The sequence below is a fragment of the Stigmatopora nigra genome, chromosome 3 (genome assembly GCF_051989575.1).
Source record: "Stigmatopora nigra isolate UIUO_SnigA chromosome 3, RoL_Snig_1.1, whole genome shotgun sequence".
NCBI classification, from domain to species: Eukaryota; Metazoa; Chordata; class Actinopteri; order Syngnathiformes; family Syngnathidae; genus Stigmatopora; species Stigmatopora nigra.
The window spans coordinates 10,211,528-10,232,115 of NC_135510.1; the positions used below are offsets into that span (position 1 = coordinate 10,211,528).

Genomic DNA, 20,588 nt, shown 5'->3' on the forward strand with positions numbered 1-20,588 from the left:
CACATGATGATTATGTATTCAATCAAAAACTGGGATTGCTTCAATTTATAGGAAATAAAGTGTCCATTTTTTAAATGGACTTCCTGGTGGCTTAATCTGACAAAAAGAGTTAAGGTGAGTTACATTACTGCGAGCAACACACAAGTTAATTAAGAAACTACTTGTTTTCGCAATTGTACACCGATGATAAGACTGTTTTGTCAGAAGGGGTGGAGCAAAGAAACAAACTGTGTTGTGACTACACTGACTGGTATATAAATGTGTGCAGGATCACTTTGGCAACCTATAGCACTTCAGACTAACGTTTGTTATCTACTGAAAAAGAGCAATTTGTCAAAAGCCTATCAATGTGCTTGCATAGGTCTGGCAGGACGGTCTAAATAATTTATTCTAATGACCCAAATGAAACATTTTTGCCCTGATGAATTTGTCTGTGACTGCATGAAGCGCTGCTCATGCTTCATTCACACTCAATACTTTGACATTATCAAACTATAGAGAACAAAGACATACAAATTATAAAGCCCTTTCACAAAGACGTAAAGTTCGAATTTTGCATCATTAAAACATTCCATTGTTCAGGACACAATCATTCTTTCTATTGAGTTCAGTTCTTGGGATCTAAGATAGGTCATGTTACGTCAAGCTTATTTCTATAACCCTTATATACTAAACAGTCTCAATGAGCTTCATAGGCACCCAGTCAATAAAGATTGGCAACATAGAATGATTTAAAACCACTTAGGAAAAAACTATTAGCCCCATTTATGGGAAACAATGGAAAGAATTGAAAGACAGCCACAGATGGAGGTATATTGATTCAGAATCCTTCATTGGAATGCCTCAGGGGGTCCTCAGATCTTGTTCTGACTGGTCAATGAAGCTTAAGATTCGATCATTGCCACCTAGAGAGGGGAAGCACCAATTAGAAAAAAGGTCTGCAAAGTTTAAAAAATAAGATTTAAGGATTTCTACAGAGTCCTAATTCTTGCTGATTCTTTCGTAGTCTTCCATCAAAGACCATCATGTTGCCAATGTAATTTTCCCAAGGTGATATGCTTTACCACTGGGTGAGATAAGATGATGTTAAGCACTGTAAATATTAATTCATTCATTTTCAACTCTGCTTATTCTTCAGGCCAACTGTGGACTACATCATAAACTGGACGCCAGTCAGTCTTAGTACACACACACACAGATGGAGTGTAAATAACAGTAAATAAAACCATATCTGGAGCCAGTACACATTAGCCATACGCTACTTGGATATGATCATACTTGGACGTTTTGCTGCAATATGTTGTTCTAACTTCAGGCTATTAATATTAACATAGGAAGAGTAAAAAGCAGCACTTATGTACAATAAAATAGTAATCATGGGCCAACAGCTTTATTTTAACTGCTTATTATTGGACCTACGAGGTAGACATATGTATGTTTACAAGAGGAAAACAATTATAGCTGTACCTTTAAATGGAATACTACAAGAGTTCATTCAGGAGAAATTAATGGGGTTTTAGAAAAGGAGAATAATATAGCTTGAGATAAATAATAATGAAAGGGAAAAAAAACAAAGTGCCTGATGGGGGATGGTAATATATATTGTTTGTCACTGCATTCTATGGTTGGGTGTGCAGCATACAGCCCAGTGAGCCAATAGCTTATGCAAACAGGTCTTTCTTTCAGTCATTGATTTACTGATAATCTGCCTTTGTTTATTGGACATTGAACATTATGCGAAGCAATGGATGCTTGCCCTTTTATTATAAACTTTAGGGGGAAAAAGTTATTTTAGTAGCAGTAAATCAAGTCTAACAGCAACCGCATCCAAAAAAATAAATATATATTATATTAAATTTAAAGAATATATAAAATTTAAACTAACACAATAATTCTAGAAACACAATAGTGTCCTATGGATTCCTACATTTTTGATGACAGTTGAAGCATTACACTTTTTAAGAAGATTTAAGAGCTAAAATATGTCCTGGTAATGGTGTACTTTACTGTTATCTTTTCAAATGGCAAAACTCCCAATATCCATCATGTTGGGACATTTCTATCTTTCCATTATTAATGTGTATATCTGGAATAATCAGATGCTTAGTCTTAAACTGCTTACTCACGCATTAGTGTTGTATGCCTAAAAACTAAGATCATAAAGTCCTCAATCCATAAGGGCCCTTTTTTAATCTCTCATTGTATAAACCTACCTATGACAAAACATCCCTTAACACTGCAACCATGGCAACATTTTGGAAACGGTATTCTTTTTTACAAAGCAGGTGTTGGATACCTTTGAGTAGAAGCTTCATTAGCAGCCAGATTTTTTCCAATGATAACACACACACATCTGTAAAAAAAAAATGCCCGTATTATTAATTTCAATTCAGACAATGTTACATTGTCCATCCAACATTCTTCTTCTAAGCACCAGCCAAGTTACACAGTGGACCGGTCACCATTAAACTGCAGCAAGATTAAAGAGCAATGATTGAAAAACGTGTTGATCCACTCTATAAAATTGTCCCCCTAAAACGCTAATATGATCAAACAAATTGACCATAAACATTAAGAAAAGCACACTGTGCTGTGCTATAATTGTGAATAACTAATAACATGTGCACTCAGACAAAAATTACAAGCAAGAGAATATCTTATTCCTCCGACTAACTGTGGTTCCTGTCTGTGGAGTTACTGCAATGTTCATTGAGGCGCAGTGAGGCGCCATATCACCATAGTCATTATTAATTTCACAGGAAATATCACAGGGACCTTTGGTGCAGGCCCAACAGATGGACGTGTGATTTTCAATTTTTTTTTTTTTTGTGCATGGCTCTCTGATTCATTGGGGTTCAAACCAATCTGGACAGAAAGGAATGAACAAATTGAGAGAGAGTAAATCAGTGTTTCAAATGTAGCTTTATACACACACACACACACACACACACCACTTTTAAAGTACCCACATTTTTACCTGCATACATCCATAATTGTATTTGCATTTATGTACTGTATTTTAGAAGTACACCATTAAAAGTTCATGATAATTAAATTTTGTCGTGAAATGCAAAGTTTATATCATTTCATTTCTGATTGATATATGCATCAATCCATTTTCCACCATCTGGCTCTGAAATGAAATCAGCACTCATTGGCAATAACGATTCATGCCAAACAAGAAATTTTGATAAATGATGTTTTATAACTCAGATTTTAAAGGCCAGGACATATAGTTTAAAGGGAGATTAGAGGCTTTCAAAAATAACTCGGCTTTTATTCAGCATTTAGTAGCAGTGGGTGGCATAAAATCTTTATTTAGGTGAATGTTTTCTTTTAATTGACACATTTTCACATTCTATCACATTATGGCAAATATTGTATATTGGCTATTTACTCTAATTTACTAATCCAGATTAGAATGTGGGAGGAAACTGGAGTACAATTTATGCATCTTAGTTTTCTTCTGCCAGTAGATTTGTTTCGATTTTTTTTTAGCCAGCTATGTGTTTTAGCAGCTCAATCACGCCTTTAATAATTCACCCTGCATCTTTCCAAATCCTGTGGAGTGTGTAAGCTTCACACATGCAATGATGTTGGCATGGAAACAAGATTGGCGTTGCACTGGATCGAATTTTTTACCCTGAGACCCTGGTTCTGCACTAAGGAATGCTTAACACCAGCCCCCCCCCCCCATCTTTTATGCCATAAAGGGGAGGCTGGAACTGGGGGAGTGGGTAGAGGTTGGTTTCTTCATGATTTCAACAAGCACATGGAGAAGAAAGTATTTTCTACAAGCCCAGAAAATCCACAACCTTGACTTCTATAGGAAACCTTGCTTTTATCCTTTCATGTTTTTTTTTCTATTTGTGGCATTGGATGTCTTAGTCCAAATGTTATTCCCCCATCATTTATAAAGAAGCATACTACACCATCAAAAGGTTCTTTCTACTGAATTAATTTATTCATGTACTACATTAATTTATGCGTATATGAATGAGCACTTTGAGATGAAAACGATGCAACATATAGTGACTATATGACAAATATGGGATATTTTATGCCACCCCAAAAAAAGCTATACATTGTGGATTACAATGGTGTCAGTGCTAAATAAAAGCCAAAACAAGCCACCTTTGTATTAATAAACAATTTGTTACTGACATCTACTGGTTGAAAATGAAAGCTACAACAGTTGGCTAATCAATGATGCCAAATAAATTAATGTGCACATGCATTCTTTAATGGCCTTCTCTAAAGCTAAGAATAGCACTAGTCTAAAAATGTGTTCCTAAACTGGAAAACATAACACAATAAATGTGTTTTTTTAAACAATTAATCAAAAGAAGACAAAATAATATGAAGTGACCCAGCCTACCTTGTATGTTATTGGGGAAGGAAACTGTAGAAGATGTAAACTGCACACAGGAAAGTCAGAACCCTCCTGGGATTGCAACGTTGATCTCAGAACAGCGAGACAAATATGCTCACCACTTTCCACAGTGCTGCCTGAAAATATATATATAACATTACATATATTTTCTTGTGAACAAAACAGCCATGCGTATATCAGTGACAGAATATAATATTAAGTATCATAAACATTAAATTAAATTAATAGATTAAATTAATTGTATTTTATTTTGTACTCTTTCCTTTGACATTCCAAAAGCCTTTCACAAGCTTTCATGCTAAAGCCATTAATTTTTTTTTGTAAAATATATATATATTTTATACTGAATAAAACCACGGATGCAGTGGACAAGTTGTCACAATTACTTTTATTGTAAACGTGATGCTATTCCAAAATATTAACACGTTAGAGAGCGGAAAACATCAACACAACACTTTGGTAGGAATCCTAAGACATTTAAAAAATAATAATAATTACAGAGGGGAAAAATCTTGTTATGTTGCAAATTATTATTATTATTCCAATTTAGGTGCACATAATTTTGAGGGCCAGCAACAAAAGGTAGTGAATAATTTGAATAACTGAGCACCAATGTTTTAAATTACTATTATGATACAAAGTATACCGCAAGAAATAATATGTATTTGTTTATTTCATAAATTAGTTCTAAATATTTTCAAGATATACCACAATACGTTTACAGTCATCAGTCTGGTTGTAAGTTGCAGATCTTCATGTTTTCCTCGTAATAATAACTTCAAAACCAAGAACAGGACAAAGAAGGCTCTTTAAATCTATTAGCCTTCAATAGGACAGCAGACACTTTTAAATCCCCACGGACCTGTCATTTTCCCAAGTCTGGAAAAAAGGGAACAGAATTTGACTTGTATTACTTGTAAATGTATGGAATATAACATTAGAGTGCCACCAGAGCACTAAAGAGAGTGCACTGGGCCATTGTGTGACAACAAACTGTACAATGCCTGGGCGTGTTCTTGGCCCACAAAATGTCTCCCACCTATTCTTCTTAGCAATGGTGCACATTACAAGCTCGAATCTCTTTCCTGTCCTTGCAGCTGGACAATTGTGCAGTCTTGAATTTTTGCTTGACAGTCATGAGCCGTTCTTGAATACCTCCTCCGCAAACTTTGGTACATTCTGTCCAACTTGACCATGGCCTCATTTTACATCCTACAAAATGAACAGAAAGAGGTGCTGACTTGCATTTTGAATACATTCACAATTGCCTTACATTATATTGATACGAAACACAAACCTGGATGCTCATAGGCGACTTCTGTCCTGCTCTGTTTGCTCTTCTTTTTTTCTCGAGACTCTTTGCGCCGTTTCTTCTCATCGCTGTTTATCTGCCCTGATCTGGTGCACTTCCTAACCTTACACTTTTTCCTCTGGATACTTTCAGGACAGTGGCCCCCTCCAAATTGAGACTCCATCTTCACTGCGCGTGTCCTGATGCTGTGACCTTTCCCGCAGGACTTATTACACTCGGACCATTCGCTCCACTCGGACATGATGCAGTCTATGGCTGAAAAAAAGGAATAACAGAATGCAAAAAAAGGTCAAATTATGGTTATTCCCTGCCTGGGGCCCTATGGGGGCCCCCAACTTGATATTGTATGCTATAGTAGTCGTGACATTGAATATGTGTATGCATCTGGCCAACTGATTGACGTGAAATATATATACCACTAGAAAATATGTACAACTTACGACATTCGGGTAACATGCACTTCTCCACCTGGTCCAACTCTTCCGTGCAGTCTCCGAGCTCAACGGGTGACTTGAGCATCCGCTGCCGTGTTCTTTGACCTTTGCCACAGGAGACGCTGCAGTCGCTCCAATCAGACCACATAGTCAGCATGCATGGAATTGTATCTATATGCGAAAAAGCATGTTTTTTTTACAAATAAAGGCCTAACATGGGAATATATTTTATATATACACCACTAAGAATATTGATATTGTCAGATGTCTGAAGACAAGTATGTGCAAATTCACATTTGTTGAGATTGCTACATTATTTTTTGTTCACTAGCTTGAGAGATATTGTGGTCTATGCATTATATTACAGAATTATTGTATTCTATATCATTGCTGAATTCATTTGATGCCATAATTCCATATAGCAGTGATTCTCAGTGTGTTGTACAAAGGCTACTTATTCAAGAAGTACGCATGGGGCACTAAATGATTATTATTTTTTTAACCGTGAACTAAGTACCTTAATGCTAATGTAGATTTAGTGTTTTATTGTTACTTTACACCTGGTATATTTTAAAATAAAAAATTTAATTTACAATTAATATAAAATAATACTCCATTAAAATGAACATTTTTGGCTTACTTTGCTATTGTATTTCAATGTTTGTGTTTGTGGCGCAACTTATACAATTATTTTTAGTCTTAAAAAAAAAGGTGGTTATTGGTAGTCCAAGGATTGAAAACCAGTGCTGAAATTATATGCTCGTTTACTCACGACACTCCGGCATCATGCACTTCTCCACTTCCAGAACTTCAGCTCCACAAATGGACCCATCTGCAGGAGGCATCTTCACCATGCGCTCCCTTCTTTTTATACCGAGACCACAAGTAGCACTGCAGACATCCCATTCCCCCCACTCAGTTACCAGGCAGCTGCTGGCAACTGAGGACAAATGCAAGAAATCTGTTTGAAAAAACTAACTGACAGCTAAATTTAAAGAATTAAATGACATTTTTTTTCCCCACTTACAGCATTCTTCATTGACGACACACTCTTCGGTCTCCTCCGTGGGTAGAGTGCAGACTGAGCCATCATCTGGGAACTGCTTAACATAACGTTCCCGGGAACGTGTCCCTTGCCCACAAGACACGCTGCATGGAGACCATGTGATCCACTCTGACATCATACAGGTGGAAGCATCTAAAGAGTAAATTACAAATGTAAATTGTATGTAAAACTAACAGAGGACAAATACTAGTAAACAATGAATCATTCTTTATAAACCGGATTTAAAAGTAGCCCTACTCAGACTGTGATAAATTGAAAAGGCTCTCATAAAAAAATATATCTATAATAAACACGGGTTCTTTATCATCTATTTCTGGTATTATGTATAGTACTATTCCAATAAAATGTGATTGTAACATTGTTGACTCTGTAAACTATAAAAAAGGGAGTCGTAAACAATAACTCAATAAAAAAGCTCATTATATAATGTCAGGTAAAGCTTGTTTCCTGCGCCTTTTTAAACTTGAGATGTCAAATACCCTCGTCACTGCAACCCGGCCCCATGCAAGGCTCAAAATCCTGGGTGTGTGGACAAGGAACACTCAGATCCAGTTGGGCCTTGAGCATCCTCTGCCTCATCCGCTTGCCCTTTTCACAAGTCGCTGAGCTGCAGGCTGACCAGGGAGACCAGTTGGAATAGATACATGTCTCGGGGGTGTCATCTATGGGGCGTAAAATAATAGGGCTATTAAAAGCTGCTTCTATTACAAAAAAAAGCAATGCTGATTGTCTAGACTAAAATAAAAATGTTTAGATCCAGACCTTCCTCTTTCTCCTCCTGGGCAATATCGGCCACAATGTCATCAACATTGTCTGGCACAATGTTGCACTGCTCCCCCTGTGGACTCAAACAAAACACTCATTACTCTGGGGTTTCTTCTTTTTTTCTTTGTTTCATTTCCTTTTCAATAAGGTAGCCTACAAGAGAAAGAGGAGCAGAAGCTGATTGTGGCAGCAAGAATGCTCATTAATAAGGAGACTGAAGTGAATAGTTATCATGGAAATTGATCTAAAATCCCCAATTCTCCCTCTAGATGCCACTAAAGGACTTCTCGTAATTGAGTCAGTGTACATCTGTCCATTTTCTTCTCCTCCTCAACAAAATGCCAGTATGTATGTATAAAAAGAGCCATCAGAAAAACATACACATTCTGTCCTCATATCTTATCTATTGCATATGTATCTACTACACACAAGAGGTTGGTCATTTTCATTTAACAATCACCACAGAATGCATTGTGTTCAAAGTTTACTCCAATGCTTGCCAAATTTGTTCATTTTAGGATAATACATCAGTGCAATTGACTTTTATGAATGCTCAGTTTTACTTTGGGCTTTTTGATCACTTCTACACGTCCAGCGCCTCTTCCGCTCCACTTTTATGGTGTAAAAGGTATAATAAAGGTAACCCAATTCCACTTTTATGTTAGTTCTAATTAGTTTTAGTAAAAGCAGGATAGTGCATTAGACCTGGGCAATAAAACAATACTGTTATGTACCTGTGAATAGAACTCAAAACTCAAACCTGGGTTGTTAAGTCAAACCATTATTGCAGTGTCAAGAAAAAATGTTTGACGGCACAATTCACTAAGTAGTTTGCTCAAGATACACCAACATCGGGGAATAAGCATGGTCTGGGTTCATTTTAGCCAGATGAGACAGTTATCATACACAAGAAATTAGTTAGGAAAATAATGATAACATGATAAAAATGGACCAGGTTAATTTATATTTATTCTCGCATATTAAAAGAAATATAATTAAACCTTTCTATTTTTCATAAGGGCTGGTCTTTGCCATGGGCAATGTGGGAGACCACCCAGGGTGCAATCTATATAGGGGTGCACGAGATTTTAAAAAAAAATATTTTACCAGTCGTCTATACTATTATCCATCATTTCAATGTCAGAGTCAAAGTCATCATTCAATTTAGACTGCGCTTCTTCATGTTTCCTCTTGCATTAATTCCATAATATACAAGCTAACAGCTAAGATAGCAGTACAAATATTAAATGGTCTAAATATTGCCTGGATCATCTTTAGCATCATACCACTTGTACATTTTTTATTTGTTTTAGTAAAGGCTTGTTATTAGCATAAAAACCGACCTTTCTTGCAATACGTTCCACTACGATCCTGGCGACAGAACTGATAGCTCCTCCTTCGGGGTCATAGAAAGGGCTTTGAGGGTGGTCCAAACTGGTCAGAGGGCGGATTTTATCTTCAGGCACTGTAGGCTTGTTCGGAGACTAGGGAGAAAAAAAAAGTGGCCAAAAAATAAATCACTAAAATTGTATTTGTTAACACTGAACTTACCTTACCCATTCATGTAACATGCCAGACAATAATCGAGAGACTCGGCAAGCAGTTTTCATTGTAAGAAACCTTAATGGAAATCGTTATGGATGTATGGTTACATTTCTGTAAAACTAGCACTAAAAGAGTTTTGTGACAAATCTCAGTGTTTCTGTTTCTCAACTGACGAACACCTGGGTGTGCTTAAAGTAGCAATCTGGCCTGAAAGCATGTATTTTTCCCTGCATGCTTCTTTTTATATAAATCAATAAAAAATGTGTTTCTTTTCACCATCGTGCTTTCATTTTGATTCTTTATCCATGTGATTTTACAGTTCGTTTTTTTTTTTTTTTTTGTCCATCCCCTTTATTGATTTTTTTTGTTTTGCTTATTTTTTATTGATTTGTGTGTGAACGGGGATACAGAAAAGAAAATCCCTTAAAGTAAATGAAAGTAAATTTGAACTGAAAATTGTTGGCTAGAAAACCCACCAAAGAAAAAAGTGTTTGAATATTGTTTTACACCATGTTTCCTACAAAAACACATCCGTGTTATTTGTTTAGAAACACATTTGCGAGAAGTCATCATTTTTTATTAATTCAATAGGATTAACTCAGTTGTCTACAATTTAAAAGTGTCTACAGAGCGTAGAAAACTCACATTAATAAAGCCCAGGAGCTCAAGTCTATTACATTGCTTGTGTTTGTACAATATCTGTCATCATGGAGTGTTCCTGAGGTTGTGTACCTGCTAAAATATTGATTCAGCAATATATTTCATCCCTCTACCAATATATAGAAGTAGCAAAAAAAAAAAGAAATAAATGGAAAAATGTGAATATATTCCTGGTGGGTGCCAATGTGAGTGGTACAACAGTGATTCTACATGTGGAGTTGTTCTGTCTATCCAAACACATATTTTGACATATAAAAATCTCGGTGTTGACATAAAGCACAAGGCATAAAACTGCACCTCAAGGTGAGAGCAGGAAAGAAAGGCATCCTTGTCGGTTGGAGGTGAATTGGATGTGAGATGATTTGACATGATTTAGAGCAGACAGGCAGTACATACGTATAAGAAGAAATTGGGTAGACAATGATTGGCAATGTGAGCAGCAGGTAGGTAGAAGAAGACAGGGTGTAATGACAAGGTCAGAATGATATTGCGAAAGGGATAAGAGGGGTAGGGTGATTCAGGGGGAAAAAGTGGAGAGGGAAGTTTTTGTGACTTCAATAGTTGGATAAGGTCTGAAATAGAGTGAAACAGTGGCAGTCAATTGAGAGATGTGGTCATAAAAGCCAAATACCAGTGTTGTATCGGGAGCAACAGTATCTTTTTTATGGGTCAGATCTTTCACAATGATAAATTGAAGACGCTGCTATCACAGGATCTTCATCAAATTGAAAATTTGCACGTTGGTCATGGCTGTTGCTAGCATATATGCCATTTTTACTGCTGGCGGATGTGCCGTAATTAGCTGATTTTTGCATGTAATTTAAGATGCAATCAAATCAAAACAATGTAGGAATTACAAAACATTGTACATAAACTAATGCTTGTAAATATTCTTGCTCATGTGGCTTCATTACAAGTGACTTCTGATTAAAGCAGCAGGATGAATTCTATAGTACAACTGTGTTTATATAGCAAGAGCCTTTTGAACTCATGGTGTTGCACTTCACTTTATAGTGGGATATAGGCCATAATGCTAAAACAATCAAAGACAATTAGTGCTTGCACAGTGGCTTAGTGAGATAATCGCCTGAACTGCGGCTGATTGAGTATGCGTTTCACTTGTTAAAAACAAAAGGGGAGAGAAAATGCCCTAAAAACAAGCAACAACTAATGACCCATACATAAACTTGTGGCACATTCTATGGGATGAAATCCATTATTTGGTTCTGTGTGTTATAGATTTCAGAATATAATTTTCAACTAAAGGTCAGTTATGGTGTAATGATACGTGTCTGATGTTGGTGCATGCAGCATTGGTTTAGTGGCCACTCAGTGTGTGGTGAAATAAATTGATCGGTGGGTTTTCGTATTATAAAATAAACGTTTATGTTTCTAGTAACTTATTAATTAATTATTTAAACAAAGTTCTCTCCTCTGGGATACACATAATAACGTTGTCCGTCCCTTTAAAGCACATTTATTTTGCTCTATTTCAAATCCATTATTATGGTGTTTGGAGCAACAACAACAACAAAAAAGAATTGTGAAAAATCTCAATATCCCTGACTGTAAAAAGTAAGAAAAGAAAATCATCTATCATAGATTCATTTTCTCCAAGTTCATGACCAACAGATTGATTGCCTTTTTTATCAGCCGAGTCAATCACATTGAACTCACAGGTTGCTACGTCATGCTTTCGACATAATGAACGTGTGACCTTGAGCGCAGCACATTTCAAAAACTGTCCCGGATTTGTATGGCCTGGATTTAGAAAGGTGAATTTTAACGATTCAACGTGAAGTTCACGAATGTGCATTAAGAGTAAACAATGGACAATATTTTGGTGAGTTGAAAAGAATTAAAGAGTAGATGAGTAGATGAACAACATGAGAGTCGTGGGATTTGAAAAATCTGCAAATATGCAGCCAGTTAGACTATGCAGCCCCCCTCCTTTTCCCTAGGGCCTGCCTCACTCTTTTTTAAAGCACCAAATGACTCCAGTTCGTGCTATAGAGAGCCTATGTGGTTTGGCTTGGTCAGAAGGCTAAAGTCTTGCAATAACCTCACATTTCCTCTTATTTGAATGCACTACACTACCCTGTGGGCCACATAAGGAAGGATTCTGATTGCTAATGATGAACCTGATGACCATTCTAATACGGTGGGAGGTGGTTAGTTACTCAGCTCCTGGCATGTCTCCTGGAGCTGGTTGGCTGAGTGCCTTTCCCTTCCCTTCCTTAAGCCCCCACTTTTGACTACTACCCTGTAAGATGTTTGCCCCCCATGGTGTTGGTTGGCAGGTGGGAGCTTCTTGCTCTCCTGAGGAGATCTGGGGAATTGGTCAGTCTGTCCTCTGACATGAAATTCCCATGTGGTTGCATAGATTCATTAATATATCTGGTGTCCTACAAGTGCAGTCATTGGATTGCAATCAGGTGCTTCTTGTTTTCTGGAGAAATCTCATTGGTTAAAGTGTCTTTGCTCGACCGGTTACAACAAAAACCTGCACCCACAGCGGCCCTCGAGGCCTGGTTTGCCCACCCCAGGTCTAGGGTGTAGTCTGGCCTTCACCCGAAGTCGGCTGGGATTGACTCCAGCAATCCCTGCAACCCTTGTGAGGATACACGGTACGGATAATGAATGAGTGAATGTATGTCACTGACCTCATATGACACCCCGCTATCAGTGCCTGCATCCCAAGGAATGAGATCTTGGGCTACTTTTTGAACCCAGCCACATTCTTTGGTGCATAAATCCTCTGCAGATAGACCGACGTTCCAGTCAGGACTTGGCCCCAGCATGGTTAGAAAGGACATGAGGTGACGGGCACGGTCAACGGAGAACTCCGCAGAGGGTGCGGCTCGTCTGGAAAAGGAATGAGAATACTATAGTATTTGAATATAAAACATTTCAAAATAACTCTCAACAATGCAAAATGATTATCCGATAGTGCTTTGACTCGTAATTAAAAATGTAGTGTAAGAGAGTATTTGATGAAACAAATTCCATCTCATCGGCTCTATACTCCAGCAGAGGAGGAAGACAAAAAATACTCTTGTCTCCCTTGATCTATGATTAGCACCCAAACTAATTAGGCGGCTAGACACATAAGAAGTGAAATAGTCTCATATAGACAATCTTTTTTTTCCCACTTGCCATCTTATTAATGCATTTGACTTCAGTGCACTCAGTCCTGTCCTTGAGCACTCTTGCTAATGATGAGCCCCAGAAGGCAAGAAACAGCCTTCATCCACCGGGAACGTATGACCAGAGTCTACAGTCGAGCACCTTTTTCTCAGCAAGCACTGGAACTCTGACATTTATCTTCGCCACCACCTGGGCTCCACAAAAAAAAAAAAATGCTGACAGCAAAGGAGAGACAGAGCAAGAAGGCTGGTCGCACACAAGGATGGCGTTAATCACCTTAGACAGTCTCAGCAAACTCCTTTTGTTATTTCAAACATTTGATAGCCTTGCTCCCAGCACATTTGTACAAATATAAATTCAGGTGAAAATGTTGCAGTAGTTTGTTGTGGCGAGGTGAGACAGGGACACCAAACTTCCTCGGTGCTCTAATTTGATTATTCCAGTAGCTCAATGCTAGACCACCAAAAACTGTGTAGACGAAAGGGAATTCAAATGTCACTATTTGAATAAAATTCTCATTCTACATCACCACTGTTTGCAAATTGAAGTTCATTTGGATGTACAGTGATTATTCAGAGCTGACTCTTTGGTACACACTGGGTCAAAAGGAGCCATCTCACTGTCTTGAGTAGTTGGATTATTCATCATATTCACCAACAATAATATATTTTTAACTTATTTTTTTCATCCAACTAAAGCATGTAGAGTTAAAAGTATACAATGTTCATAATAAGTATATATTTTATAACTCCAATAATTATTGCCTGTACATATCTTCACTGCTCTTCCTGGAATCGCAATACCCTTGGGTGATTAAAGTCATCTGACTTTTGGTCGAAGAGTAAACAAAATAGCACAGGTTGTTACCATTGAAGTTTTTTTGCACGCTGAGCCAACAAGCAACTTGTTTTTCTCATAAATAACAGATTAAATTGCTTCAGGGGCTAATGAACTCTGTAAGAATGCGCTACACGGCAGTTTCTGCGATGCGTTTGTACTGATCAGCAAGTACTACGTCCAACTTGGAAGTTGCATGACTAGCTTCAAAATGTAGATCATACAGCAGCATGTTTTACCCTGTGGTCAAACATCATATTTTTGTTTAAGTCACTCAATCAATCAATCAATCAATCACACACTGGCAAGTCAGATATGCGCCAAGACCGAACTGATGCTGCTCGGAGTGTCGCAAAATTGCTCGATCGCATAGAAAGGCTTGTTGATGAAATTGCTACATTGAAGAATAAGGGTTCCAAACTAAGATTTTTATTTCAATTTGAATGTAAAATCTTGATGTAGTTATTCTGTTAACACCTTTTGGAGGTTGGATTGGGGTCTTGGTATTTTTCGAATACATGTTAATTAAATTAAACACACAACACGCATACTGATCTGATCTTTGGAAAGGAACACTGTACAGCCTGATGGTTAACACTTTAAATATCAAATGCTCCAAATTAAACACAGATAACAGAAAGGGATTTTTTTCCAGCACTATTGGGAAGCTTTTGAATTCCATCTTTTCCTGTGTCCAGATTTTTTTTCTCGTGTCATCTCTGTGCGAATTATCTGATATGTCTTTAGCCACATCTTCCATCATCATTAGATGAAAATGACAAGTGTACTCTAACTCCTTGACAGCCTCTTCAGTGGAAAGCATAAGTGTGCTGAACAATTACTTCTTCAGGGTGACTACCCTCAACAACTGCCTATATCTTTGCTTCACTATCTTTAGGCAGAAAGCCCCAGAGAGGTTGTTAGTTCCATACCAAAATTCCATCATAGCACAGCCCTCTGGAATTAATACAGCTCTTTCATGCTATTGTAGCTCCCTGCTGCCTCTTGAGGGGCGTTGGTAATCACCTTGAGACAAGGCCACGAGCATCTTCACTTACCGCAAACTGATCAGTCTATTTAAGTACAGAAGTGTAAATGACACAAGATACTTACACATTAAGTGGTTGCCAAGCCGGCCACTGTGCTTTCATCTTGATGACGGTCAGGACATCATCACCCTATAAAAGCAAAAGACGAACTGTTAAACTGTTCCGTTTTTTCTTTTTGTTGTTCTAAAGTATGAACACAAAAAATCAGTGCAGTGTATTGACAAAACAAAACGACAGTTATTTATCCTGAAGTATTGAATTGTAAATGAACTTAAACTTTTAAGATTAGCATAAAGAGTAATATGCATGTCAACATTTTGCTCAAGGATACTTTGGGAAGGTATCCTGGGTAGGGGATTGAACCCAAAAACTAGGTTGGAAAAGAACAATGCCACCACTGAGCCATGCCAGCACAAATAAGCATAAAGAAGAAGAAAAAAGCACCAGGAGAGTTAGCAATGCTCTGTGTTATTAAATTTTCTCACAAATATGTCAGGTTGCAATAAGCATGGAAGAGTAACTGTGTTTTGAATTTACTGAAGAGCTTTACTGAAAGCACGCTTCCCTTATGAGACAGCTGAATTAAATGAGACTAGAACAAGGCGTTTTCCCAAATCTATCTAACCGAGCTGTGCACAGAAGCAGTGATTTCCCATTTAAAATGCCTGCAGCAATCAGCTAAAAACAGGTTGTAACAGGGTTTGTAACAATCTGTTATGTCAGGACCATAGGCCTTTAAAAAAAAGGACTTAATATTGTTTTGTTTATTTAATTGCTTTATTAAAAATGCATGAAAATGTCGTCTTTTTTCCCAAAAAGATCAAATGGTCACCTCCAATGTATCCAAAACCCTTCCTTCTTCCATGCACTTTTGTGAGTTTAGTCTATTCACTAGTTTAGTCTATTCTGTGACAAAGTAGTTTTATTAAAGAGAGCTAATGTGAAACATTGCTCTTAAGGATTCAGGTGAATTTAAAAGAAGAAAGGACAATAGTTCTGCGACACATCATCCTATTTGAAAGAGAACCAGCACCCACGCAAGTGACACAGTGAAAGAAAATGATTGGAAAGCATCAAAAGCCTTAATCACAATAAGAATGATAGTGATGTTAACCTTCCATTAGCCTTTTACACAACAAACGGAAATGTCAGGTAGAGAATCAATTGCCTAAATGGTCTGCAATTGTAAAACACTTTTAGGCCAACATGTTGCCTTTACAACAACTTAAAATCATCACCATGCTGTACTTAGCCACCACTGGTTTATTTCCACAAGCCATAAATATCTCATTAGTCGTGATGTAGTGGTACATTCACCTGACTTAAGTCCAGGTGGCGTGGGTCTGATTCCCATTCTGTAGTGTACAGTGTATGAGTGCAAATGGTTGTCTGACTTCATATGCTGTAATTTGCCTTTTGCCCAAGATCAGCTAAAATAAGCCCCAGCCCTGACATGGACAAGTGGTATTGAAAATGGATGAATGAATAAATGACTCATCATGAAAATAAATAGAATATTAACACTATCATATAGATAATAAAATAGCGATACCATAACATTTTATGGACTCTCATGATTGTTTTCATTATCTAACATCAATGAGAAAAGTTGTATGACAGTACCCGATAATGTAGGCATGATTCTATAATTTGGGATGAGGTTTAATGACTTGTGTCAAACAGAATTATGGATTTAATGACGCTATGCAACACATCATTACACATATTTCCCTGCACAGGCTGTCTGATGACATTGCCTATTTAACGACTATTACTGAGTGTTGTTCTTATAAGAACTATTAATATCACAGTGGGGGACCTGGGTTCAAATCCAGTTTGGTGCACCTATGTGGAGTTTGCATGTTCTCCCCGGACCTGTGTGGGTTTTCTCCGGGTACTCTGGTTTCCTTCAACATTCCAAAGACATGCATGGTAGGCTAAACTGCCCCTTGGTATGAGTGTTTGTCTCCTTGTGCCCTGCGATTGGCTGGCCACCAATTCAGGGTGTCCTCCGCCTCTGGAACCAAAGTCAGCTGGGATAGGCTCCAGGACCCCCGGCAACCGTAGTGAGGATAAAGCGCTTCCGAAAAGATGGGAAATGAGATCAAAAAACAGGTGACGATAAAATGGCATTTTATACCCTACGTTAGGCAATGTGAAAATAAAAAATACCAAAGCAATTTTTGTTCCTTTCAATGATTCCCTTTATGTTGCTTCATATGTTCAATTACGACTAAAAAAATACTAATATTATTTTTGTAAGTGGCACTTCAATAGACTACTGACAATTGACATAATTCAAGAGGAACATTTCACTACATATTATTATTGTTTATTCTATCACTAAAGTTGATATCATGAATTTATTTTGGGCTTAATAAGTAGGCACTAAACAAAGGCATTTCTTTCTAATAACAAATCAACTTTGTTTACTATGTTCTGCTTCGCAATGATAGCTGTATTAGACATTTGTTCTTATGGCCTATGAGGAAAAAGATGCTGCGTTTATACAACTTACAGATGAAGAATGGTAAAACCTTAAGCAAAGAGTGATCATTATCTTTTTTGGGGGCTTCCGAGGCTTTCCAGGTGTGTAATTTAAATTTGTCTACAGGCCAACTTAAGAATTCAGCTCCCGAATTTATTATACTGATGTTTTTTGATTGCTTGGTATTTTGCTGCACACTCAAATTTACTTGGCCAAAAAAGTTGCATTATTTGCTCAACCATGGTAAAATATATTTGTTTTTTGATTGGTCTGACCATTTTGTTCCTCTCATTTGTCATTGTCAGAGTTCATGTGAGCCTATTTCAATTTTGAAAGGGAAAACAGGATTGCTTCTACACTCCTAAATTGGATGTCCCCTATCTGTATTATTTCAAACTGCATTTTTTTTCTGCCTCCATGTGTAAAAGCGAGTTAGATTAATAAGCTGGCCTCACAGCTTTCAGAAGCCAGTAGTTACTTACTGTATGTCCCTAGTGCGTTATACAATACACATTTAATTTTCAGTGTTTCTTTTGTCAATTCAATATAGAGGCAAGGGAATATGTTTTGTTGTATTTTCTAAAGATGCAGTGAGTAATATTTTTGTTTTAAAAGAAAGAGATGCCCTTATTTTGAATGATTCTTGTGAAAATGTCAAAAAACAGTCATATTGATGACATGAAACCTGTCAAAAAATTTATTAATGTGTGTCATTAGGTGTCTATCAGTAAATGGTGTCACATGTGATAAATAATGGATATTGTTTTAAATGTTTTTGGGCTAAAGTTGAGATTTAAGAGTTATTGTAAAACTTGATGTTGAATAAATTTGCATCCTCTAACAATGTGATTCCTGTTTTGTTATTCCTGTCATTATCAAGGTATTTTAGATATATTATCAAAATCTATCATCTTAAGTGTGGTTTTAAACAGTAACTTGGAAAGCTGCATATTTAAGATAATCAGACTTCACAACAGCTTACCCAAACATTACATCATATGCTGATTTACTAAGCCACTTAATTATTGATTGCAGCCGAATGTAACCCGACAACAGTGATAATAAATCACCATATTATGTAGAAGCGGTCATGGATTTCAAATACCAACAATGTTAGCCGCATATTCAATCGAAGCACAATTTAAGGTAATTTCTTATATTAGAAAATGCTTCAAGACCATTTGAAAGCAGTCTAGAAGCCAAACAATTTCACCATGAAACAGTCTATGATATAAATATAAAAGAGTAGGCAAGCAATCAGATCAAAAAGTGTTCCTGTCGTTAGTAATGAGTGCAATACTGGGTGGTTCATTAAAGCTACATTTTGTCTTTCTGGTGTAAAACATCTTAAATGCAAGATTATGTGAAAGATCGAATTGACAGTTATTCTGATTATTTGCTATTTCTGTGGCTACTTTTAGACTTGAGACATTTATGACAGACCGGAGATCGGCTTGGACCTTAACAGCTACATTTTAAGTGTGCAATTCAGCCGGGATAATTATCCGGAAATTCGTCATCACTAAGTGGGCATAAAATTCAAGTTCAAATGAGGGATTTTTTGAAACACTGGCGTTGTTCCCCTGGAAATAGGAACGTAGTAATAAATGTAGGCTAAAGTTTGTTCCTCTTGGCGCACAGAGGAAAATCCCAGTGGGATATACTAAAGTGGTGGGCGATTGAAAAAAGAAAATCTGTTCAAACATAATAAAATATGTTTGGTTTAGTGGCATTCATCCGATGATTATGGAAGTTGAGTTTGTATGTTTTTTTTTATCATTGTTTTTTTTTCTTTTTATGAGTTGCAGCAGTCTTTTTTTATTCGTGTCATATTTGTGATTGGTTTTAAGTTGATAGGGAATTTAAACAATGCATGTATGCATTTCCATGTGTGTGATTTGTGTCTATGGCACCTGAGTCATTATTGACACAAAGGCTGATGATACGCATGCTCGTGCATTAATCGCGTTTCCAATGTCTACCTCGTCCCTCACCTAAAGTCATTCTGAGTTCGCAAGCGAGCATGATTGTCAATAAGGCAAAGCATTCTTTATGCAGTCTCTGGCATCAAAGTGGATTAAAAAAAAAAGCTACAGGGCAAACAGACTCATCCCAAACATTTGATGATTGAGGTAGGAGGTAGTAAGATTCTTTAACCTTTGAACCCTTTTAGTTAGATTGACGTTCATTTTTTTTCACGGTCCATTAAAAGGGTGAGTGAATAGCATAGAACATCATTCTGACAACAGAGGAACCAAGATAGACCTTCAGTTGGATTCCACCAATCACATGTCACATGTCAATCTCGTCTCTTAAATTTCTTTTGACAAATGTACTGCCTTCTTTTTTACGTCATGCCATTTTGGCATATTCACCCAACTTCAGCCTACCCCCTTTTTTTCTGATTTACCAATCTCTTGAAGAAAATAAAATAGTTCTCCATTTGTCAAATAAAGGCAGACAGGTGGACAGACAGAGAAAAAGAGAGATTCTGGTAAATATTCACAAACAAGACAAAACTAATTTTTCGGTTTACTGTCCTGCTTCATCAATATTTTTGCACTACTATTGTGGAAGAAATCTGTGTGCCTTGAACTTCATAGCTCCATTTTTATTTAATATTATTCTCATGTGTTAAAAAAGCAGTAATTTAATAGTTATAACCGCATAAAAGTATTTTTGGAACTAGATTGTATTTTTTTATTATACCTAGCTAGCAAGTATACTATTTTTCAGAACTTTCTCCATCCCTGATCCTAGATCAGGGAAAAAAATAGATGTTGCCTGTGCACGGTGTCACCTTGATGGGAACACATTGTTACTTGAAGTAAATTGTGTGTGTGTGTGTATGTTGGGAAGAAAATGGCCTCAAACAATACTTATCTGCTTGCT

General features: G+C 37.0%; 1 protein-coding gene across 2 annotated transcripts in view; it reads right to left on the reverse strand.

The window, feature by feature from the left end:
* Window positions 1-4,762: 4,762 nt before the first annotated feature.
* Window positions 4,763-20,588, reverse strand: part of spon1a (spondin 1a) — a 38,283-nt gene continuing 22,457 nt past the window's right edge. For both annotated transcript variants that reach the window (XM_077713715.1, XM_077713716.1), the window contains 10 exons: window positions 15,273-15,337; window positions 12,839-13,040; window positions 9,314-9,454; window positions 7,968-8,043; window positions 7,685-7,867; window positions 7,167-7,337; window positions 6,912-7,079; window positions 6,146-6,310; window positions 5,691-5,960; window positions 4,763-5,605 (listed from right to left, as the gene is read on the reverse strand). In XM_077713715.1, the coding sequence (XP_077569841.1) occupies window positions 5,442-5,605; window positions 5,691-5,960; window positions 6,146-6,310; window positions 6,912-7,079; window positions 7,167-7,337; window positions 7,685-7,867; window positions 7,968-8,043; window positions 9,314-9,454; window positions 12,839-13,040; window positions 15,273-15,337 (1,605 nt within the window). In that variant the 3' untranslated portion in view covers window positions 4,763-5,441. The remainder of the gene's footprint in view (window positions 5,606-5,690; window positions 5,961-6,145; window positions 6,311-6,911; window positions 7,080-7,166; window positions 7,338-7,684; window positions 7,868-7,967; window positions 8,044-9,313; window positions 9,455-12,838; window positions 13,041-15,272; window positions 15,338-20,588) is intronic.